Source organism: Galeopterus variegatus, unplaced genomic scaffold, assembly GCF_000696425.1.
Source record: "Galeopterus variegatus unplaced genomic scaffold, G_variegatus-3.0.2 Scaffold9526, whole genome shotgun sequence".
NCBI classification, from domain to species: domain Eukaryota; kingdom Metazoa; phylum Chordata; class Mammalia; order Dermoptera; family Cynocephalidae; genus Galeopterus; species Galeopterus variegatus.
The window spans coordinates 15,906-41,516 of NW_007735637.1; the positions used below are offsets into that span (position 1 = coordinate 15,906).

Below are 25,611 nucleotides of genomic sequence, written 5' to 3' on the forward strand. Positions count from 1 at the left end.
GGATTTTGGAGCAAAACCCTGTCCCCCCCCCCCCCCCCCCCCCCCAGATAACTACTCTTCTTTAAAGAAACAGCTTTGACTTGCTACTGGGCCTTGGTAGAAACTGGACACTTATCTATGGGCCACCAAGCTACCATGCAACCTGAGCTCTTCATCGTGAACTGAGTGTTATCTGGTCCACCAAGCCATAAAGTTGGACGTGTGCAGCAGTACTCTATCATCAAATAGAAATGGTGTTATGTGATTGTTACTCTGGATACAGATTTGCCTTCCCTACACAGAATTCTGCCCAAACTACCATCCGTGGACTTACAGAATGCCTTCCTCACTATCATTATATTCCACACAGCATTGCTTTTGATCAAGAAACTCACTTCACAGCCAAAGAAAGGTGGCAATGGACCCACGATCATGGAATTCATTGGTCTTACTGTGTTCCCCACCATCCTGAAGCAGCCGACTTGATAGAACAGTGGAATGGAGTTTGAAGACTTAGTTACAGCACCAGCTAGGTGGTGTTTACAGGGCTGGAGCAAGGTTCTCAAGAAGATTGTATATGCTCTCAATCAGCAACCAATATATAGTGCTTTTTCTTCCATAGCCAGGATTCAGGATTCTTCCATAGTCATATTCATTCAGGGGTCCATGATTAAAGGGGTGGAAATAGGAGTTGCACCACTCACTATTACCCCTAGTGATCCACTAGCAAAATTTGTGCTCTCTATTCCTGTAATCTTATCCTCTGCTGGCCTAGAAGTCTTAGTTCAAAATGAGGAATGCTTCTACCAAGAGACACAATGAGTCCATTGAACTGGAAGTTAAGACTGCTGCCTGGCCACTTTGGCCTCCTTATGCCTCTGATTCAACAGGCAAAGAAGGGAGTTACTGCACTGGCTAGGTGATTGATCTTGACCATCAAAGGGAAATTGGTCTGCTATTCTACATTGGAGGTAAGGAAGAGTGCGTCCTGAATTTCAGAGATCCCTTAGGGCATCTCTAAATATTACCGTGCTCTGTGAATAAGGTTTCTATGGAAAACTATAACAACCTGATCTAGGCAGGATTACTCATGGCCCATACCCTTAAGGAGTGAAGGTTTGGGTCACCCATCCAGGTAAAGAATCACAGCCAGCTGAGATGATTGCTGAAGGCAAGGGACATACAGAATGAGCTTAAATACTTTCTGCTTCTCATTAGAACTTCAGGTCTTTCTCTCCTTTCCCGTCCTTGCTGCCCATGATCTTAGTAGTACGAATAATCAAGAGAGCAGTTCTCTTAGGATTTCTGACTCTTCTTTTTCTAGCTTTGTCCTCTGATGGCCCAAGGTGAATAAGCAAGCTGAAAGTGTAAAAGAGGGAAGGATTCAAAAGTTATAGCTACCATGGATTTTAGAGGTGCACTTTTGTATAGTTTCAATATTTAACTTTATTACCATTTTGCAGAAATGTTATTATACCACAGCCAGTAGAATATCCAGCATTCTTATCCCCAGACCTGAAAGTTACTGTGGGGATTCCAAGTTCTGTGCACCACTCCAACCAGCTATCTGTAGTGCGACTTGAAAAACTTCAACAACAACCCCGGGAAAGGTAAGAAACAAACAAAACAAAACAAAAAAACAGAAAAGTCTTCATCTTATTTATGTGTTTGAATTTTATGTTAATTTCTTCCTTTGAGATGTGGGTTTTTTACTCATCCAGCAACTTTCATTATTAGCATTAATGCTGGGACTCCTTTATAAAGATATCAGTGGAAAGTCCTCCCTCAAGGTATGATTTTGTAGATTGTGCTTTACTCCCTGCTTGTATGGCTTTTCCAGGTGCCTTGATTTATCATTACATAGATGACATTCTCATTACACAGTTTGCTCTGGGATACAGACCCTTCAGGCTTCTCAATGCATTCATGGTGCTTTGAGTAATTCTTTTTTCTTCTCCGTTATATAGTGAGATGTATATTATGATGCTATTTCATGGATTCAAACGTTATTTCTGATTTTTGCTCATCAAATTTAGGTGTTTTGTTTGAAAAAGTCAGTTATAACAAGAAAAGAGGTAAAACTCATTTATAAGGGAGAAAACATAATACTTGCATGCCTCTTCACTCAAAAATGTATTTCATAGGTCTCTTATGCACTTTTCTGTGTTTCTGATCCTTTTTTCTCTATTCTTCACTCTAGATATTTTCTTCTGACCTACATTCTAGTTCTCTGATTCTTTCTTCTTTGTTTTTAATCTGCTGCTAAACCAATTGAATTCTTACTTTCAGTTATTTTCTTTTTCAGTTATGGTATTTCCCTTCATTTTTATAGTTTCCACTTCTCTACCCAAATCCCCAGCCTTATCTTTTTATTCTTTGAACATATTAATCATTGTTTTAGTCAGCTCAGACTTCTGTAAGAAATACTATAGACTGGATGATTTAAACAACAGACATTTATTTCTCACTGTTCTGGAGGCTGAGAAGTCCAAGATCAAGGTGCTAGCTGATATCATTAATGCCAAGGGCCCTTTCCTGGTTTGCAAATGACTGTCTTCTTGCTGTATCCTCCTATGGTGGAGAGAGAGATCATCTCTCTCATGTCTCTTCTTTTAAGTTCACTAATCCCATTCATGAGGGCTCTACCCTCATGTATTAGTAAGTTTTTGTGTTGCTGTAGCAGAATACCTGGAACTAGGTAATTTATGAAGAAAATAAAATTTATTGCTTACAGTTTCTGAGGCAGGGAAGTACAAAGTCCATCTGGTGGTGGTGACAGTGACCCAGTGGTCTCACATTGCAAGATGGTGGAAGCAGAGAGAGAGAAAGACAGACTCTCCTCTTCTTTTAAAGCTCTCAGAACCATGTCCCTGACCACCATTTTTAATCCATTCACCACAGCACGGACCTATAATCCAATCACCTCTTCAAGGCTCCCTTTTAATTACCATAATATGATTTCCAACCCTGTTAACAGTCACATTGGGGGCTAAGTTTCTAATACATAATACTGGGGGCCACAATTCAAGCTTCAATAAGTTTTGGGGGGAACATAATTCAATACACTACACCTCATGATCCAATTACCTCCCAAAGACTCCACCCCCAGATATTATCACATGGGTGATTAGGGCTTCAACGTATGAATTTTGGGGCACACAAACATTTAGTCCATAGCAATCATTGCTGTTTTAAAGTCTATGTTTGATAACTCCATTATCTGGATCTCCTTTAGGTCTATTTCTATTTTTGTTTTATTCCTCTTGGTTTTTAGTCAGATCTTATGTTCTCATAGGCCTAGTTATTTTGACCGAGTGCCAGACATTGTATTTGAAAATTTATAGAACTAATTTGAGGCTCTTGATTATATATTCCTCCAGAGAAGGTACACATTTGCATCTGGCAGCCAGCTAGGCTAGGAGCACTAGCAATTCCAGATCATCTTAATTTGATTAAAATTGAGACTGAAATGACTTGAAAGTTGGGCTTTAGCTCCTGTACAGGTTAGTCTTTTTCTGGTTTACTCTCACTCCCGGTGTCAGGATTGAGACTAGTGTAAGGCATGTTAGGCAACTAGGTTATAACATTTATTATTTTATTTTTAAAATTTAATTTAATTTAATTTTCTAAATTAAATTTAATTTGGTATTTTTGGTGGCTGGTCAGTACAGGGATAGAACCCTAGGCCCTGGTGTTATCAGCACCATGCTCTAACCAACTGAGCTAACTGGCCAGCCTAGTCATAACATTTAAAGAGGCACTTATTTTCTCATAGATCTTTGGGGTCCTAACTGAAAGCCTGATAAACATGAGCAGAATGTTCAATTAGGTTTGGACTAAAGATTTCTGCAGACATAGTGAACTGTAAGCTAACTTGATGTGTAAACAGACTATAATGTGCTCTGTAACAAGTAGCCAAGTCTCAGTCAATTACAGGCAGCCAGCTGTTCAAGCTGTGTTCAAATGAAGTAAATTCTAAGCTGTAACCAATCCAGCTGTTTCTATACCTCACTTCCATTTTCTGTATGTCACTTTTCTTTTTCTGTCTATAAATCTTAGCTGACCATGCAGCAGCCCTGGAGTCTCTCTGAACATATTCTAGTTCTGGCACCTTCCTGATTTGCTAACTGTTCTTTACTCAGTTAAGCTCTGTTAACTGAATTTGTCTGAAGTTGTTTTTGTTTTTTAACAGGGACAACAAAGGAATGTATTTTTCCTCTAGTCTAATGTTTTGCTCATTCAACATACAATAGTGATTTTATTTATTTATTTATTTATTTTTAATTTTTTAAATGTAATTGTATTAATATATATATTTTTTGCATTCTAGGATGTTGTTACGGAGCCGTTGGGAGGGAGGGGGAGAGGGGAAAGGGGAAAGAAATGTGATAGAAAAAGGAGGAAGGAGAAGGGGCAGGATTGAGGTCTGTGGCATCCCCCTCATTACCACAGGGGAGACTGGGGGCTTCCCCAGTGGTTTGGTCATTGCCAGGCTGGGTGCAGATGTCAGGGGGTTGTGGCAAAAGCCCTCACCCACCACCATCCCAGCTTGGGGACCCGGGCTGTTCTTGCTGCGGCTTAGTGGTAGTTGCTGGGCTGGCGGTGCATGTCGGAGGGTGTGGCCGAGGCCTGAGGCCACCCATTGCTCTGGCACTGCAGAGCCCAGGGTGCTTCCTATGGCTGCTTGGTAGTCATCGCTGGGGTGGTTGTACGTGTTGGAGGTGTGTGGCCAAGACCTTCGTCTCCCACCCTTGGCACTGGTTGGAGGTGTTGGGGCATTGTTGAGACCCCTGCCATCCCCCCCTCTGGCTTGGTAGCCCAGAGGACTTTTGGCCCTTCTAGATGTTATAGGTGTCTTTGGTGAAATGAAACTTTTATTACTTAATATCAAACTATGTCTCTGGTTGTGGGTACCTTGTTTTTTCTTTCGGTTCTGTGTTGGATTATTTGCTGTTCCCACCACTTAAGCGCTGCACTGTAACTAATTTGTTGTCCTTTGCTTACTTGTAAAATGGGGGGAACTTCCAGTGGGGACTAGTACTTGAGTTGTGTGGTTTAGCTAAATTGCTACTTTGCTGCTGATTCCCTAGGGAAGGCTTTTTGTGCAGTTCAGGTTTTAATGTTGACTTCACAGGTACTTCCAGGTCTAGTAAAATCTGGTGTGCCTGGGTTGTGTAGAAGCTGTGGTGTGGGCCTGAGTCTTTTCAGCAAACTGTACCCAGTGCAATTCTATATTCCTGACCAGTCTCCTCTGAGCGGCCCTATGCTGATTGGGGTGCAGATCAGCTCTCCTTGCTGTGCCCCATTGTTCCCCTGGTGGGCTCGTCTCCCCCACTGTCTGTGCTCCAAACACTTCCCATGGGATGGGCCTTGCACTGGTCCCTTGCAATGACTCACTGGCCTCTGAGTGGCTATTTTTTTTCAGTTGTTGTAGCTCCTTGCTCCTATGTGGGTCCACAGGAACCCTATTAGTGGTCTTGCTGCCTGGGGGCCACCAAGGCCCTCTTCTCCCCTGCCACCTCAAAGCAGCTTCATCTGAAGGGCACAGCTGCAGCTTTTGCCAAATCGTGCTCTGTGCACTCAGCAGCTCCAGCCTGGAAGTGGCCAGGGCTCGAAATGGTTAGAGCAGTTTTTTCTTTCTCTCATCTTGGCTTCTCCCACCTTCTTGCATTCCATAAGTCTCTTCTCTTCCCCTGAGCTCTAGTGGCCCCAGCTTGGCTGTCATTGCTTTTTTATAGTTGTAAATTGGTTGATTTGTGGGAGAGAGTGATGCTGGGGACCACCTGTTCCACCATCTTGACTGGAAGTCACAATAGTGATTTTTTTTTTGTCTTTTTCCGTGTCTGGCAACAGATCGCAACTCTCAGTGTCGCCCCCGGACCGGACCGGGACCGGCAACGGGATCGCAACCCTCGGTGTTGCCCCCACGCCTCGCTCAGCCAGTGAGCGGGAACCGGTCTGTATGTGGGATCCGAACCCTCGGCGGGAGCGCCTCTGCGCTTCGCAAGCAGCGCACTAGCGCAGTGCGCCACCGGGCCGGCCCCCACAATAGTGATTTTTAAAAAGCATAGTATCTTTTTTTTTTTTTAAAAGATGACCGGTAAGGGGATCTTAACCCTTGGCTTGGTGTTGTCAGCACCACGCTCAGCCAGTGAGCGAACCGGCCATCCCTATATGGGATCCGAACCCGGGGCCTTGGTGTTATCAGCACCGCACTCTCCCGAGTGAGCCACAGGCCGGCCCCATAAAGCATAGTATCTTTTTAAAAAAATTTTTATTTTACTTCTCAATATACATTGTAGTTGATTTTCATGCCTCTTTACCCATTCCTCTCCACCCTCTAACCTCCCCCCCACCATATCTGTTCACTTGACTTAAAAAGTTAGAGGAATTTTTGTGATTGTTGTGTCTTCTTCCCCCTGCACCTTTATTTGTTTGTGTGTTTATTTGTTTATTTATAGCTCCCACAAATAAGTGAGAACATGTGGTATTTCTCTTTCTGTGCCTGACATGTTTCACTTAATATAATTTTCTCTAAGTCCATCCATGTTGCTGCAAATGGTAGTATTTCATTCTTTTTCATAGCAGAGTAGTATTCCATTGTGTAGATATACCACAGTTTCCTTATCCACTCCTCTGATGATGGACATTTGGGCTGGTTCCAACTATTGGCTATTGTTAATAGAGCTGCAATGAATATTGGAGTACAGGTATCCCTTCGGCATGATGATTTCCATTCCTCTGCTTATATTCCCAACAGTGGAATAGCTGGGTCATATGGTAGATCTATATGTAATTGTTTGAGGAACCTCCATACTATTTTCCATAAAGGCTGCACCATTTTGCAGCCCCACCAACAGTGTATGAGAGTTCCTTTTTCTTTGCAACCTCTCCAGCACTTATCATTCTCAGTCTTTTTGGATCTTAGCCATCCTAACTTGAGTGAGATGGTATCTCAAAGTGGTCTTGATTTGCATTTCCCGGATGCTGAGTTAAGTTGAGCATTTTTTCATGTGTCTGTTGGCCATTCGTATATCTTCCTTTGAGAAATGCCTATTCAGCTCCTTTGCTCATTTTTTAACTGGGTTATTTTTTTTTTTGCTGTAAAGTTATTTGAGTTCCTTGTATATTCTGGATATTAATCCTTTGTCAGATGTATATTTTGCAAATATTTTCTCCCACTCTGTTGGTTGTGTGTTTACTCTATTGATTGTTTCTTTTGCTGTGCAGAAGCTAAAAAGCCTAGCATCTTTTCTCAAAGAACTTAAGAGTCTATTGGGTACAGACAGGACAAAATGTTAACAAATATATATGAAATTATAAATTAAGAAATAGATTATGAAGGTTTCAGAAAGGATGGTAGAAAAATAAATGAGGTGACTTATTTTTATAGGAATTGTCAGAGAAGACGTTTGTGGTACATTAAGGTAAAGAAATAGTCTGCATTCCAAAGAGCAAGAGGTTGGGAGTTACCATGTGAATTTGTGTGAAATCTCTAGGATAAAAAAAGGTTTGGCATATGCTTAGAAGAAGAAGGGGAAACCATTGTAGCTGGAGTAGAAAGTAAGAGGAAAAGTGGCTTGAGACAAGATGGGTGAAGACCTGATTATTTAAACCTTGAAGACCATAATCAATAATTTGGATTTTATTCTAAAAGACATAGGAAGCCATCCTAGGTTTTTATATTATCTTTTTAATATAATATTTGATACATACAAAATAACCTGTAATGTTAATGTAAATTATGTATCGCATAATATAATACCACCAACCCATACCTAACCTAACCCAGATCCTAAAAACGTATAGGTAATTTGTATTACTTATGAGTTTTGCTCCAATATGAGTTGGTTTCTGGTTATCCTCCAAAAGTGATGGCATTATTTACCTATTGCTACATAACAAGCCACCCTAAACTTAATTATGTTGCATTATTCTGTGGACTGATTAGGCATTTATTCTTCTGATCTTGGCTGAACTCAGTTGTGCATCAGATGATAGTAGAAATAGTTAGATGAACCAAGATGGCTTCATTCACACATCTGCCAGTTAGCGCTGGCCATCAGCTGGGCCTGTGAATTCTCCACATGGCCTCCAGTAGGCTGTCTCAACTTTATTACAGAATGGCACTCTCAAGGCAGCATTGCAAGAGGGCAAGCCCCTGTGTGCAAGTGCTTATCATGCCTATACTTGTGTCACATTTACTGATATCCCATTGCCTAAGGCAAGTCGCATGGCCAAGCTCAGAGACAATGTGAGAGAAGATTTAGACTCAGACCTTTTAGGGGAAGAGTGGCTAAGAATTTGTGGCCATTTTAACCCTCAATAGTGATCTTTAGCTTTTAAAAACATTTAAAATATTATGAACTCATAGATTTAAAAATATTTGATGGGTCTCAATCCATTGTAATCCATTGCAATTTTTAGTCCTTGTTGAAGCATAAATAATACTTGTTGAAGTTTAAATAATCCCACTTTGGCTAGTGGGAATCTTTCAAGCTGGCAGCTGGATTTTTTGCTGAGATTTTAGTTTTTGATAGCTTCCTAGATATCTAGCATGACCAGATGTTCCACCAGGTTAATCCTGTACATTTTCTGTCCCAGATATAGAATCATCTGTATGTCAAAAAAATCCAGCCTTCTTTTGTTTGAAAATACTTTTTAAGACCATAATCTAGGTGTTATGAATGCCTATTGTTATTGGATTAGTAATTGTTTCTTGGACTTTTCAAAAGTTTATCCTGATATGTCTTTTTTTTTGAGGTGATCTTTATATGGTGAGTCCTGCCCCTGCCCCCAGCCCTCTAGATATCTTCATCGGAGAAGGCTGCGATGCCTATTTTAAAAAGTAAAATATGGTCTAATAGAAAATGCAAGCTCAGCTTAACCACCACTCCATCATTATAGCTGTGAGACTTACAAATTTTTTAATTATCTCTGAGTTTTAGTGATTTCATCTCTAAGATGGGGATTGCTGTAGACTGGATGCTCCCCCAACCTCATTGAAGTTTTTTATTGAATCATAATTGGTTATACATATTTTGGTGGTTCAATGTTGACATATGTTGATCAAATCAATATTACTATCATATATATTGTTAAAAGTTGTACTTATTCTTTATGTCCCTTGTCCAGGCTCTCCCCATCCTCTTCTCCCTCCCCCCTCTAATTACCCTAGATTTCTTCTCTCCTTCTTAAAGAGTAATGGTTACTCTGTTGATTTGTTGTCTAGATAATCTGTCCAATGCTGAGAGGTGTGTTCAGGTCCCCCAATATTATCATAGAGCAGATGCTTCTTCTGTCACTTTGGAATGAGCTTTGTGGAGAAGACATCTTCTTCTTTTCTTTGCTCTCTGCTAGTAACTCTGCTTGTGTCAATGCACTCCAGTGGCTGGCAGACCAACTGCATGGTGGTTGTGGTGTCTAGCCACTTTGCGGCAGCTGTGGTTATTGTGGTGGCTGTGGTGGGCCACCCACATAGAGTTGATGTTTTTGGCATGCTCCTTATCTAGTTGTTGGTGGTGATGGTAGTGTGCCTGGTTGTGGGAGGAGGCCCAGTCCTAAGCTCCATGCCTCCAGACCCTGGGTGGGCCCTGTGGCACTGGCGGTATGCCTGGTTGTGGGCAGAGGGGCTGTTCCCTGGCTCCATGCCTCTGGACCCTGTTATCCTGATATTTCTTTCTTTCTTTCTTTCTTTTTTTTTCTAATTTACATTATTTTTTATTTGGACTTCAAACAAGTTTATAAAAATTTAATAATGTTTTTATAAAGCAATGAATTTGGAGTTTTAGAAATTAATTAAGAATTGCAACATTTCTTCAATTTACTTCATCTTTCTTTTTTTTGAAGTTTTTTTTAAATTTTTTATTTTTTATTTTATTAATATTACTTTTTTACATTCTATGATGTTGTAGAGAAGTTGGGAGGGAGAGGGAGAGGAGAAAGGGGAAGGAAATGGGATGGAAGAAGGAGGAAGGAGGAGGGGTGGGATTGAGGCCTGTGGCACCCCCCACATTCCCACAGGGGAGACCGGTGGGCTTCCAGAAATAGCTTGGTTATTGCCAGGCTGGGTGCAGATGTCAAGGGGGTGTAAGCCCTCACCCCCACCACCCCAGCTCAGAAACTCAGGGCCCTTCTTGCTGAGGCTTGCTGGTTGTCACTGGGCTGGTTGAGTGTGGGGAGGGGTGTGGTTGAAACCCTTGGCCTCCCACTGTCCTGGCTTAGGAGAGCCTGGGGCACCTCCTGCGGCACCTTGGTGGTCATCACTGGGTTGGTTGCTCATGCAGGGCGGTTGTGGATGAAGTCCTCGGGACCCCCCCCCCAGCTCAGGTGAGCCTGGGGCGCCTCCTGCAGTGGCTTAGTGGTCGCTGCTGGGCTGGTTGCTCTTGTGGAGGGCATGGATGAGGCCCTTGGCCCCCTGCTGCCCCAGCTCGGGAGAGCCTGGGGCTTTTCCTTGGTGGCTCAGTGGTCGCCACTGGGCTGGTTGCTCATGTAGGGGTGGGGCATGGATGACGCCCTTGGACCCCTGCTGCCCTGGCTCTGGTGAGCCTGGGGCTTTTCCTGTGATGGCTTGGTGGTCATCACTTGGGTGGTTGCACTTGGGGAGCGTGGCCAAGGCCGGAGGCCCCCATCCTTGGGACTGGTTGTGGGTGTCAGGGGACATGGCTGAGGTCCCCAGCCCTCCCTGCTTCCTCGCTTGGTAGCCCGGGGGACTTCTGGTCCTTCTAGGCATTATAGGTGTTCTTTGGTGAAATGAGACCTTTATTAGTTATCAAACTTTGTCTCTGGTTGTGGGTACTTTGTTTTCTCTTTCAGTTCTGTGTTGGATTATTTGCTGTTCCCACCACTTAAACTCTGCATTGGAACTAATTTGTTGTCCTTTGCTTACTTCTAAAATGGGAGAACTTCCTGTGGGGGCCAGTAGCTGGTTTTTTAGCTGCTTTGCTGCTGATTCCCTAGGGAAGGCTTTTTGTGCAGGTCACGTTTTAATAGTTGACTTTATAGGTACTTCTGGATCTGGTGAAATCTGATGCACCTGGGTTGTATAGAAACTCTGGTCTGGGCCTGAATCTCTTCATCAAACTGCACCCCATGCAATTCTCTATTCCTGACCAGTCTCCTCTTTGGTCCTGCACTGATTGGGGGGCAGATTAGCTGTCCTTGCTGTGCCCCAGCGTTCCCCTGGTGGGCCCATCTCCCCCACCACCCATGCTCCAAACACTTCCCATGGGATGGGCCTTGTACTGGTCCCTTGCGATGACTCAACTGGCCTCTGAGTGGCTCCTTTTTTTTCATTTGTTGTAGCTTCTCAGGCCTATGTAGGTCCACAGAAACCATGTTGGTTGTACTGCTGGCCTGGGGGTCACCAAGGCCCTCTTCTCCTCTGCTGCCTCCAAGCAACTTCATCTGAAACACACAGCTGCCACTTTTTGCTGGCTCCGGCTCCATGCACTCAGCAGCTCCAGCCTTAAAGCAGCCACAGCACCAAACAATCGGAGCAGTTTTTTCTTTCTCTCATCTTGAGGCTTCTCCCACCTTCATGCACTCTATAGGTGTCTCCTCCTCTTCCCCTGAGCTATAGTGGCCCCAGCTTGGCTGTCATTGCTTTTTAATAGTTGTAAATTAGTTGATTTGTGGGAGAGAGTGATACTGGGGACTGTATTTTGTCATCTTGACCTGAAGCCTTTATCCTGATATTTCTAATTCAATTTAGGGACTACAGAATTTTACTGTCTTCTATATTACATTTATTTACTTCTCATTCTTCCACACTGAGAAGCCCAGTTCTCAAGGACACAGTGGGTGATAGAAATAAAGCGTCCAGTAATTTTTCATTTGCCCACCCCCCATTACTCATTCAGCAGTCTCAGGAAAACAGTACTAATGCATACAACCATCACCAATTATAATTACTGAAAATGGTTAAATAATTTTTGCATATAGTTGTTCTCATTTTCCCCTTTTTATGGTACTAGATACATTGTCAGAGCAGATAACCCTTACATACTATACTCTCTCCCTTTTAACCCCTATTTAGTTTTAGTTCTACACCTATGTGTATATGCATGTGTCTATATTTTGTCAAACTTCTCTTTAGTTATTTTTGTTGTCTAAGACTAATTCTCTAGTATACTGCTCATGGGAACAATATTCCCTAAATTCTTGTATATGGATATCAGTTTGTTTTTTATACTTGGTATAAAATCCTTGGCTGACATTTTCTTCCCTTGAGTATCTTAAATATGTTACTTCATTTCTGCTTGAATAGGCATTGATATAGAAAAGTCAGATGATAATCAAATTTTCTTTCTCATTAAGTCATGTGCTCCTCTTTTTTGACTGGATGCCTAACACTTTGTCTAATATTTTTACTAAATGTGTCTTGTAGTTTATCATTTTGGGGGATCTTAGGAACGTAGTGATTGATATTTTGCTATGTAGTTTCAATGTTTTTTTCTATTACAGAAAAGTTTTCTTGAATTTATTCTGTTTCCTTGCTTTGATTTTCTTCCTCAGGGACTCTTATTATTCATATGTTGAACCTTCTTTGCCTGTCTCCAATATCTGCCACCTTCTCTTGAATCATTATTCTCTCTCCATTAAATTCCATCTTTTTCATCTTTTATTTCTCTTAAGGTATTATTTGTTGTGTTCATTCACCTCTATTTCTTTGAGTTTACTCTTCATTTCTAAAATAATTTTTCTTTTTAATTTCTAATTATCTTTTGAGTTCAGCTTATTTTTGAATTTTTCTAAATCGAGTTATGTTGTTTTTTCATACCTTGTATCATTTTCTTAATGTTTTATAGTTCATTTTGAAGAAAAGGCTATAGTTTTGATTTCTTTCTTTCTTATAATTGTGTCTTTCTATTGTGCTTTCACGGCCTAGGGATGTTATTCTGCTCTTTAGTCTCTTTTTTTCTTATAACTAATTCATTTGGAATTTGGCCTGGTTAGTGCTCTGTTGCTCAATTTAATGTGAAGTTAATTTTCTTAAATTTTTTTGTTGGAGACTTGGTTTAGAAAGTTTTTCTAGCTTTACAGAACTCTCACTTCTGATGTTTTCATTTGGTGTTAAAAATATGTATATAATGGATTTCTTTCTAAGATTTTCTGGGACACTTTCTTGGAATAGGGAATTGGCTGGTCACTTTTGAGTGTTCGCAGTGGTCAGATCGCTCCAGTCCTTTTAGATTGTATCATGAGTCCTTTGCACTCACCTGGTCATCTATAAATAACAACCATTTTTTTTCTGTATTCCCAATTCTTGCTCTTTAATTTTATTTTCTTGTCTTACTATGTTAGCTAGAAGCTCCAGTCAACATACAGTGAAAATGGCAAGTGAACATCTTTGTTTTGTTCATAATCTTTAAAAGCAATTCATCTAACACTTAACATTCAAGACCATTATTTACATAGGTTTTTTTTTTTTTTTTTTTTGTAGATAGGCTGTATCAGGTTAAGTAAATTTCATTCTGTTTCATGTTTTGTAAGAGGTTTTTTTTTTTAATCGTAAATGGGTGTTGTAGTTTGGCAAATGCTTTTAATCAGTTAAGTTGTATTTAAATTATATTTTCTAAGTTAATGTCTTTATTAGTGTCATTTCCTGGGATAAACCAAGCTTGTTTATCTTTTCTCTGCACTACTGGAGTTTTTGTACTAAAATTATATTTTATTGATAACACTTGTATCTATGTTCATGAATGAAATAAGACTGTAATTTTCCTTATTTTGTAATGTTCATGTCAGGTTTTATTTGTGAAACATTCCCTGTTTTCCATTTAGTTCTTGTTAATTACATCTTTCAATTAATCAAGGCTTTTGAAGTTTCTTGGATTAAAAGCTAAATTCCTTTTTTTCATTTCTCTCATTGTGGATGTCATATATGTCTAGGATTATTTATAAAATATGTATGTTTGTAAACCCCCTCCCCCATATTCATATGTTAAAACCCTAATCCCTAATGTGACAGTATCTGGAAATACTTTGGGGGAGACAATAAGGGATAGGTTAAGTCATGAGAGTAAGGTCTTCAAGATGGCATTAATGCCATTATAAGAAGAGCAAGAGACACGAGATCAGTCTCTCTCTACTATGTGAGAGTACAAGAAGATGCCCATCTACAAACTAGAAAGAGTATCCTTGCCAGACACTGATTTGCTGCCATCTTGATCTTGGACTTTCAGGCCTCCAGAACTGTGAGAAATAAATGTCTGTTGTTTAAGCCACCCAGTCTATGGTATTCTGTTATAGTAGCTCAAACTAAGGCATATAGTTTAAATACTAAGACTAATGCATATTAATAATTTCTAAAACATATATGTAGCTCAAATAATGATAATAAGGCCATTGCATAGATATTTATAATTCAGATTAAGAAATACGGCACCACTAATATTAGGAATGTGTTTTGTGTGCCCATATGAGATTGCATCCCTCTCTCTAATCATCCACAATTAATTCCTACCCCGATTTTTGTTGTAATCATTCCCTTTCCTTTGACTGTAACCCTAGATAATATATTATAGATTTGTCTCTTTTAGAACTTTTTATAAGTGGATCATACTATATGTATTCTGTGAATCATACTATGTATATTCTTCTGTCACTTGTTTTTTTCATCTATAACTAATTTATTTATTTAGGCTGGAAAAAATGAAAAAAGAATATAGAAATCTGAGTACATGGATAGAAAAAGCTGGCTATTTAGAAAATATTCTTAACCCAAAATTGGAACATAAAGATTCTAAGGTAATTGACATAATATATTTTTCCATATATAGCTTTTAATACAGGCATACCTTGGAGATCCTGAAGGTTCAGTTCTAGACCACTACAATAAAGTGAATATCGCAATAAAGTGAGTCATACAAAATTTTTTGGTTTTGCAATCCATATAAAAGTTATGTTTACACTATAGTCTATCACCATGTAATAATGTTTTTGTTTTTGTTTTGTCTTTTTTCGTGACCGGTAAGGGGATCGCAACCCCTGGTGTGGTGTCACCCACACCGCGCTCAGCCAGCGAGCGCATGCACCAGCCAGTCCTGTATAGGATCCGAACCCGTGGCGGGGGCATCGCTACGCTCCCAGCGCCACACTCTTCTGAGTACGCCACGGGCTCGGCCCCATGTAATAATGTTAATGTCTAAAAAAGCAATGTATGTACCTTCATTAAAAAAAAATGCTTTATTGTGGGCTGGCCAGTTAGGTAAGTTGGTTAGAGCACTGTGCTGATAATACCAACGTAAAGGGTTCAGATCCCCGTGCTGGCCAGCAGCAACCTCCCCCGCAAAAATACTTTATTGCTAAAAAACGCTAATGATTATCTAAGACTTCAGTGAGTCGTTATCTTTTTTCTGGTGAAGGATCTTACCTTGATGTTGATGGCTATTGACTGATCAGGGTGGTGATTGCTGAAGGTTGGGGTGACTGGTAATGACTTGAAAGGAAACAACAATAAAGTTTGCCATATCAATTGATTCTTTCTTTCTTGAAAGATTACTTCATAGCATGTGACGCTGTTTGATAACATATTACCTATGGTAGAACTTCTTTCTAAATTGGAGTCAATCCTATCAAACTCTGCCTCTGCTTTATCAACTAAGTTTATGGAATAGTCTATATTCTTTGTTGTCATTTCAACAAAGCTCACAGCATCTTTACCAGAAATAGATTTCATCTCAAGAAACCACTTTCTTTGCTCGTCCATAAGAAGCAACTCCTCATCCGTTCAAGTTTTATTATGAGATTGCAGCAATTCAGTCACCCTTTCAGGTTCCCCTTCTAATTCTAGTTCTCTTGTTATTTCTATCACATCTCAGTTACTTCCTCCACTGAAGTCGTGAACCCCTCATGAAGGTTGGAATCAACTTCTTCCAAATTCCTGTTAATGTGGATATTTTGACCTCCTCCTATGAAATCACAAATGTTCTTAATGGCATCTAGAATGGTAAATCTTTTCTAGAGGATGTCTCAATTGATTTTTCCCAGCTCCATTAGAGGAGTCACTATCTATGGCAGCTACAGCCTTACAAAATGTATTTCTTGCATAATAAGACTTGAAAGTCAAAATGACTCCTTGATCCATAGGCTGCAGAATGGATGTTGTGTTAGCAGGCATGAACACACATTAATCTCCTTGTACATCTTCATCAGAGCTCTTGGGTAACCAGCTGCATTGTCAATGAGCAATAATATTTTGAAAGTAGCCTTTTTTCTGAGGAGTTAGGTTTCAATATTCAGTAAACCATGCTGTAAACAGATATGCTGTCATCCAGGTTTTGTTTTTCCATTTATAGAGCATAGGCAGAGTAGATTTAGCATAATTCTTAAGGGCCCTATGATTTTTGGAATGGTAAATGAGCATTGGCTTCAACTTTAAGTCAGCAGCTGCATTAGCCTCTAACAAGAAAATCATCCTGCCCTTTGAATCTTTGAAGGCTAGGCATCGGACTTCTCTCTAACTATGAAAGTCCTAGATGACTTCCAAAAGAAGGCTGTTTTGTCTACATTTAAAATCTGTTGTTTAGTGTAGCCATCTTCATCAATTATCTTGGCTAGATCTTCTGGATAACTTGCTGCAGCTTCTACATCAGCACTTGCTGCTTCATCTTGCACTTTTATGTTATGGAGATGGCTTCTTTCCTTCAACCTCATGATCCAACCTCTGCTAGCTTCCTACTTTTCTTCTGCAACTTCCTCAGTTATCTCAACCTTCATAGAATTGAACAAAGTTAGGGCCTTGCCAAAGATAGGCTTTGACTTAAGGGAATAAATATTGTGGCTGGTTTGATCTTCTATTCAAACCACTAAAACTTTCTACACATCAGCAATAAGACTGCTGTGCTTTCTTATTGTTCATGTGTTCACTGGAATAGCACATTATATTTCCTCCAAGAACTTTTCATTTGGATTCACAGCTTGGCTAATGGTTTGGTGCAAGAGGACTAGATTTCAGCTTATCTTTGCTTTCAACATGCCTTCATCACTAAGATTAATCACATCCAGCTTTTGATTTAAAGTGAGAGATGTGTGACTCTTCCTTTCATTGAACACTTAGAGACCATTGTAGGGTTATGAATTGGCTTAATTTCAGTATTGTTTTGTCTCAGAGGCTAGGGAGGTCTGAAGAGAGAGAGAGTGGAGCAGTCAGAACACATACAACATGTATTTATTAATTTTGCCATCTTACATGGGCATGGCTTGTGGCACCCCAAAACAACTAAAATAGTAACATCAAGGATCACTGATCAGAGATCATCAAGACAAATACAATAATAATGAAAAAGTTTGAAATATTGCGACAGTTACCAAAATGTGACACAGGGACATGAAGTAAACATGTGCTATTGGAAAAATGGCACCGATAGACTTGCTCAACACACGGTTGCCACACACCTTCAGTTTGTAAAAAACGTAATATCTGCAGAGCACAATAAAGCAAAGTGCAATAAAGTGAGTGTCTGTATTTTGTATTAAGAAAGATTATGATAATTAAGAGTGGTAATCAGATATTGCTTTTTGGTTCTTGATATATAAGATGCTATTTATGGTTCATGCATTTTCCTATTTTGATTATGTGTCATTCAATAAACACTGACTGATAATTTATAAGGTTTAATTTTTTAACAGCTTTATTTAGATATGATTCACATGTCATACAATTGATCCATTTAAAGTGTACGATTCCGTGGCCTTTAGTGTACTCATTGAGCTATGTATCCATCACCATGGGCAATTTTAGAACGTTTTCATTGCCCCAAAAAGCAACCCACACACCCTTTAGCCAACATTCCCCCAGTCCTTTCATCACCCCCCAGCCCTAGGCAACAACTAATCTACTTTCTGTCTCCATAGACTTGCCTATTCTAGACATTTCATATAAATGGAATACAATACATCGTCCTTTGTAACTTGCATTTTTAACTTACCATAATGTTTTCAAGGTTCTTCTGTGTTGTAGCATGTATCAGTACTTCATTTCTTTTTATTTCCAAATAACATTTATTGTATGTATGTATTATGTTTGCTTATGCATTCATCAGCTGATGAACGTTTGGATGTTTCTACTTTTAAACCAATATGAATAATGCTGCTATGAAAACTCGTGCAAATTTTTATGTGACCATATGTTTTGTGTTTTTTTTTCCTTTTTGTCTTTTTTACTGACCGGTAACGGGATCGCAACCCTCGGTGTCATGCCCGTACCGGGGACCGGCAACGGGATCGCAACCCTCGGTGTTGCGCCCGCACCGCACTCAGCCAGTGAGCGGGAACCAGTCTCCACATGGGATCCGAACCCTCGGTGGGAGTGCCGCCGCGCTCCCAAGCGGTGCACTCTCCAGTGCACCACTGGGCTGGCCCCATCAGCTGATGAACGTTTGGATGTTTCTACTTTTAAACCAATATGAATAATGCTGCTATGAAAACTCGTGCAAATTTTTATGTGACCATATGTTTTGTGTTTTTTTTTCCTTTTTGTCTTTTTTACTGACCGGTAACGGGATCGCAACCCTCGGTGTCATGCCCGTACCGGGGACCGGCAACGGGATCGCAACCCTCGGTGTTGCGCCCGCACCGCACTCAGCCAGTGAGCGGGAACCAGTCTCCACATGGGATCCGAACCCTCGGCGGGAGCGCCACCGCGCTCCCAACCGGCGCACTTCTCCAGTGCGCCACCGGGCCGGCCCTGAACATATGTTTTTAATTCTCTTGGGTATATACCTAGGAGGGAAGATTGGATCATATGGTAATTTCCTCTTTAAACTTATGAGGAACGGTCAAGCTGTTTTTCATAGCAGTTGCATCATCTTACATTCCAGCCAGCAGTGTGTGAGAGTTCCTAATCCTCACCAACACTTGTTATTTTCCACTATCACCACCACCATCATCATTATTATTGTTATAGCCATCCTAGTGAATTTGAAGTGGTGTCTCCTTGTAGTTTTGATTTGCGTTTCCCTAGTGACTAATGATATGAGCATCTTTTTGTGTGTTTACTGGCCATTTGTATAACTTCTTTGGACAAATACTTATATTTATTCAAATCCATTGACAATTTTTAAATTGGGTTATTTGTTATTTTATTGTTTGTTGTGAGAGTTCTTTTTTTTTTTTTTTCCTGGCTGTTGGCTGCTACAGGGTTCTGAATGCTTGACCTTGGTTTTTCTAGCACCACACTCTCCCAAGTGAGCTAATTGGCTAGCCATGAAAGTTATTTATATAATCTGAATACTAGACCATTATCAGATATATGAGTAAGGTTTAATATTTAGAAATACAATCTAGCCTATACATTTTGACATGGGGATAAATGATTGATAGCTATTGCAGTGGATAGATAAAATATTGATTAAGATCACGGCCCTGGAATGGTACGCATAATATATTGATTTTTTTTTATGTTTTTCAATGCTTCTATGATAATTGGGCAGAGTTGTGCTGCTGTAGGTTAAATAGATTGATATTTACTAATACAGAATTAGTATTTTAGGGAAATTTGGAGGGGCTCTTCATTAAAGGGACTATGAACTTTGGCTTCTTATTGAAAGATCAATATTTTATTTTATATTTATTTATTTATTTATTTTTGTCCTTTTTGAGACCGGCTGCACCGCGCTCAGCCAGTGAGCGCTGTGAGCAAACCAGTCATCCCTATATAGGATCCGAACCCGCGGCAGGAGCGCTGCTACGCTCCCAGCACCGCACTCTCCCGAGTGCGCCACGGGCTCAGCCCTATTTTTTTTTTTTTTTTTGTCCTTTTTTGTGACCGGTAAGGGGATCACAACCCTTGGCTTGGTGTCGCCCACACCGCGCTCAGCCAGTGAGCGCACTGGCCATCCCTATATAGGATCTGAACCCGCGGCAGGAGCACCACTGTGCTCCCAGTGCTGCATTCTCCCGAGTGCGCCACGGGGTCAGCCCGAAAGATCAATATTTTATAAGAGCCCAGTGATCACTGTCTTATAATTCTCCTTGGACTTTTGTAAAGATACATATCACTTTTTAAGTCACAGGCCATAATGTATTCCAGTAAAAAAGTAATCTGTTTCTCGGGAGTATCATCTCATACATGAAGTTACAATATCTTGTAATTTGTCTTGTAATCTTTATCTCTCATACCTTCATCATTCAAATACTCTTATCCTTCTTGAATATCCTCTCGCTGGAACATCGACTCTTAGCTAGGGTATACCAATGTTTAAAATAGTGTTCTTTGGATTGCCTTTCTCACAAACCTGTCTTCTCGTGTTCTGTAAATTTGGGGGGTGAGGGGTGGGAATGTATTAATAGAAGTTATGTAGAGGAAATGTTTTGGCTCTGTACACATTTCCCTCAATATATTTTCTTTCTTTTTTCTTTTTGCTTCTAGAAAAGTAATACAAATGAGGAACCTGAAAGTGTGGATAATAATCAATCTGGAGAGAAGCCTGAAAATATTGTAACGTTACGTAAGAAACTAGTTTGAAATTTTTGTGCTTATTATTAAGACAATTAAAATAAAGTGGTTTTATCACAAAAAGAAGATAATTAAAATCAAAGTGGTTATATCACAAAAAGAAAATTAGTAATTTGCTTTAAGTGGATTTTATTTTTTGTTAGGGAATAGGTGATCATTTTGTTATAGTTTTGGTATATAGTATTTATTTAGAAACATTTCCAAAGAAAATATTTAGAACCTATTAAGAGTTTTAGAAAAATTTTTTACTAAATTTTTACTAATTTACTAAAATTTTTACTAAATTTTTTACTAATTTTTTACGCTTTTACTTCTTTAAACAAGGAAAAAATCTTAACTACAATTTGTTAAAAGGTATTTTTGTTAAACATTGTGGATTGTGGGGATATTGGTCTCTTTTATGTAGAAGGTGTGTGTGTGTGTGTGTGTGTGCGTGCGCGCATGTGTGTCTGTGCATGCGTGTGTGTGTGTGTAAAAGAAAGTGTGACGGGAAGAAGGAGAGGAAATTAAATTAGAATTAAATTTGAGAATTTACCACCAATTATAAGTAAGAGATTTAATTAATGGAAAATACTGTTTATGCAGTCTTTAGAAAATCCTCTTAGAAAGCAAGTTAAAGTATAAAACTATACTTTAAAATGCATAATAATATATCTTTAAAATCTTGAATTCTGCAGATGTGGAATAATGATTTATTGTTATAAGACTTTTGCCACAGGTTAGTCATCTTCCCCTTCTGCTTCTACTTCCCTGGCTACATCAGGTTTTTCATATATTTGTTTCATAACTTCAGGAATCTACCAGAGCTATTGCACCTTTAGCCTACTATTCACCTGAAATATTCAAGTAGTGGGTGTAGGATAATAGTTTCCCTCTTCAATATTACTGGGAAGAATGGAGGGTAACTTCTCTTGCTTACTGGTGGTTGCCATCTTTTTTTGTCCTTTTACTTTTTTTCTTTTTCTTTCTTAACTAAAGAATTTATTTTGAACCCCACTGAATCATCTAGTAACTTCTTTCCTTTTGATATTCCTATAGTCTCCTGTATTACAGCTAATATTTATTGATCACTGTGTTCCAGGAGCCTCACTTGGATTATATAAGTCAATCTCCACAATGACAGATGAGGGAGCTATTATTATTATTATCCACATTTTTACAGATGGGGAAATTCAGGACCAAACAGATTAAGTAACCAACTAATCAAAGGTCACACAGCTATTAATTCATAGGGGCTAAATTTGAACATAGTCAGTTTGACCCAGGAACTCAAGAGTTTAACTGTATTGCCACTTACATCTTATATATACTTGTATTATACCTTTAATAAACTATTATTATTCATTTTACATATGAAATGCCACAGCTCAGAAACATGAGCTGAGGGGATGACATCAGCAAGATGGCAAAATAGAAAACCCTGAACTCCTCTTCCCCCAACAGACATGTCAATTCAACAGTACACAGAACAATTCCCTTTATGAGAAATCCAGAAACTAGTTGAGAGGATCCTGCATCCTAGGTGAGCACAAAACCTGCCACACTGAAACCAGTAGGAATATTCGAGATACCCTGTCACCATAAGCCCTACCCCTGACACAGTGCCATATGATTGGGAGGAAAGCCCCAGCTTTCAGCTCCTCCCTGCAAGGATAGGAAAGCATGGGATCAGAATCCAATGTTCTGGTTTTTCTGGGAATTTTCCAAGGCACTGCCTTTTGTCTTGGCTGTCTCAGAGCACTGACAAGACTGCACATACTCAAGAGATTTAGGGGCCTCTGAAAAGAAAAAGACAGTGATTTGAACTAAAATGAAGTTTTGAGAGACTTCCAGAGTCTCTGGCCAGGCTGATTGGTGAGGGTCTTCTGTATAACGCCAGTCCTAAAAGTCTGGGAGAAAGTGGCTGTTTTGTCTAATGTGAAGACACCAACACAAAGAGTGAAGGAAAATGAAGAAACAAAGAAAACTATTACAAACAAATAAATCTTTAAAAATTGACCCTAATGAAATGGAGATATATGATTTACTTGGCAGAGAATTCAAAAGAATCATCATAAAGATGCTCATCAAGGCCAGGAGAATGATGCCTGAACGAAGAATTCTAATAAAGAGATAGAAAATATCAAAAGTACCTACCAGAAATCATAGAGCTGAAAACTACACTAACTGAACTGAAAAATTCACTAGGGGTGTTTTAACAGCAGACTAGATCAAACAAAAGAAATCATCTCAAAGGCAGGTTATTGGAAATTATCCAGTCAAAGGAGAAAAAAAGGAAAATGAATGAAAAAGAGTAAAAAAACCTTAAGGGACTTATGGTGTACCAGCAAGCAGACCAATAAATGCATAATGGAAATCTCAGAAGGGGGAGAGAGAGAAAGTCATATAGAACTGATACAAAAATGAGATCCAAGTGTATTCTATGTATAAGAGAGTCACTTTAGTATTGAGAACACACACAGGCTGAAAGTGAAGGGATGGAAAAAGATATTATATGCAAATAGTAACCAAAAGAGAACAGAGGTGGCTATACTTATTTCAAAAAAAAAAAAAAAAATAGACTTTAAATTAAAAACTGTAAAAAAAAAAAGAAAGAAAGAAATTGCATCATTGCCTTTTTTCCTAGGTAATAGAATTTATTTTTATAGCAGTTTTAGGTTTACAGAAAAATTGAGCAGAAAATACAGAAAGTTCCCATACCCTCTCCACAGACATGTACAGTTTCTCCTTTTATGAGCATGTTACATTAGTGTGGTACATTTGATACAACTATAAACAAATATTGATATATTATTAGTAACTCAGTTTTACATTAGGGTTTCCTCTTCATGTTGTTCAGTTGAAGGGTTTTGCCAAATGCGTAACATCGTGTATTCAGCATTACAGTGTCATACAGAAAAGTTTCACTGTCTTAAAAATTCTCCGTGCTCCACCTATTTATCTCTTCTTCCCTCCTTCCATCCTCCCTGAAACCCTGGAAATCACTGATATTTTTCCCAGTACCTCAAACATCTATCATTTCTTTGTTTAGAAAACATTCAAAATCCTCTTTTCTAACTAATTGAAAGTATACAATAAATTATTGTTCATTATAGTCATCTTATAGAGCTATAGAACACTAGATATTATTCCTCCTATCTAACTGTACTTTTGTATCCCTTAACCAGCCTCTCACTATATCCCTTCCCCCTACACTTTCCAGCCTCTGGTAACTGCCATTCTGCTCTCTACTTCTATGTGATCAACTTTATTAGCTTCCACATATGAGTGAGAACAGGTGGTATTTCTCTTTCTTTTCCTGGCTTACTTCAATTGACATAGTATACTCCAAGCTCAGCCTTGTTGCCATGAATGAAAGAATTTCATTCTTTTTTAATGACTAAATAGTATTACATTGTGTATATATTCTGCCTTTTTTTTATTCATTCCTATGTTGATGGACACAGGTTGATTCCATATCTTGGCTATTGTGAATAGTGCTGCAATAAATATGGGAGCGCAAATGTATCTTTGGTGTATGAGGGGTCTTCAAAAAGTTCATGAAAAATGTGTATTAGGAGAAAACTATACATGGATTGCAAAGTGTTTTTGTGCCAAAATAAATGTGTACTAACTTGTTATAGCATGTCTGAGCAGGATCTAGTTTGTGGCTCTGTTTCCCTGGGACACAGGATACTACATCAGATTATCCATGGATTGCACAGCTTCTCAGCTCAGCCAAGCAGCTTCACAGCCCAGACAGCAATTCCCCAGAGGCTGATATGCCACTTCAGCTCAGTCCCAGGGGGTGGGGCACAGCACATTGGGAGGGTATTTAAAGATTCCCCAAAGGAGTGCTAAGTTTTAGGTCTGGCCTAAACGGGAAGGGCACAGCTGCATCTGGGAGGGGTGAGTGGAGCAGCACCACCACAACAAAGCCCCTAAGGGTAGGGCATAAAGCTGCTCTCAGCTTGGCTTGGGGAAGTCATTTCAATGGCGGAATAGCCTCTGGGATGAAGGTGTGTCACTCCCCACTTGCCCTGGGGTAAGACACCCTTGAGTAGTGTGTACAGTTCCAAGACAGTGTAATGCAGTAGCTGCATGGGCCACAGAGAGTGGGGAAGAGTGTCTGTATCTCTGGGGGAGCACACTATGTGGACTCCAGTCAGCTCTCTCAGCTGTGCTTTATGCCTGTGAGGACTTCTGAGGTCCCCAGTGGTGAGGACTGTAAGTCACCAAGGTGTTGATGAGTGCTGTTGGGGTCCTCTTATTTACCTTTTCCCTGTGGAGTGAAATTCCACCTGGTTCCCAGCTGCTCCTTGCTGGAGAATTGAGTGGTGGATGTTGAGTGTTTCCTCCCATTCTCTGTGTGGCTATCCTGAATTTCCATGTTCAGTAGCATTTTTGTTATACCTCTGATGTAGTCCAGAACTCTCCTTTAGTTATTTTCATCTGATTATATTTGTTTGTTTAATGTTTTGTCTGTTTTTGTGGGAGAGATGAGTGGTAGGATCTTCAAATCGACTATCTTGCTCTGTCCTTCCTCTTTGGACTCAAATTAGGTCATTATATAATGATAAAGGGGGAAATACATCAACAGGATATAACAATTATAAATATATATACAACCAACATAAGAGCACTGCAATATATAAAGCAAGAGGTACTGAAGGGAGAAATAGATAACAATACAATAATAGTAGGAGACTTTACTTTTCCACTTTCAGTAATGGATAGAAAAATCAGACAAAAGTCAACAAAGAAATTGCAGTATTTTCTTTGTTGTGTATGTCTCGCTGGTAAGGGGATCCAAACCCTTGACTTCAGTGTAAAAGGCTGTACTCTAACCAACTGAGCTAACCAGCCAGCCTCAAAATAGCAGGATTGAATAACACTATAGACTAAATGGACCTAACATACATACACAGAACATTGTACATAGCAGTAGAATATTCAGTCTTCTCAGTGATACATGAACATTCTCCAGGGTAGATGACATTTTAGTGCACAAAATAAGTCCTAGCAAATTTAAGAAGATTGAAGTTATACCTGTCATCTTTTCTAACTACATTGGAATGGAATTAGAATCAATAGCAGAAAGAAAACTGGAGAATTCACAAATACATAGAAATTTAAAAATTTATTCTTGTATTAGTCTGTTTCTGTTGCTTATAACAGAATACCTGAAACTG

The 25,611-nt window shown here is 39.5% G+C and overlaps 1 protein-coding gene across 1 annotated transcript in view; it reads left to right on the plus strand.

Moving 5' to 3' along the window:
• Nucleotides 1-25,611, plus strand: part of LOC103609360 (amyotrophic lateral sclerosis 2 chromosomal region candidate gene 11 protein-like) — a 49,191-nt gene that overhangs the window by 15,081 nt on the left and 8,499 nt on the right. Inside the window, 3 exon segments of the mRNA XM_008593688.1 lie at nucleotides 1,443-1,589; nucleotides 14,625-14,730; nucleotides 20,354-20,432. Coding sequence (XP_008591910.1) covers nucleotides 1,443-1,589; nucleotides 14,625-14,730; nucleotides 20,354-20,432 — 332 coding nt within the window.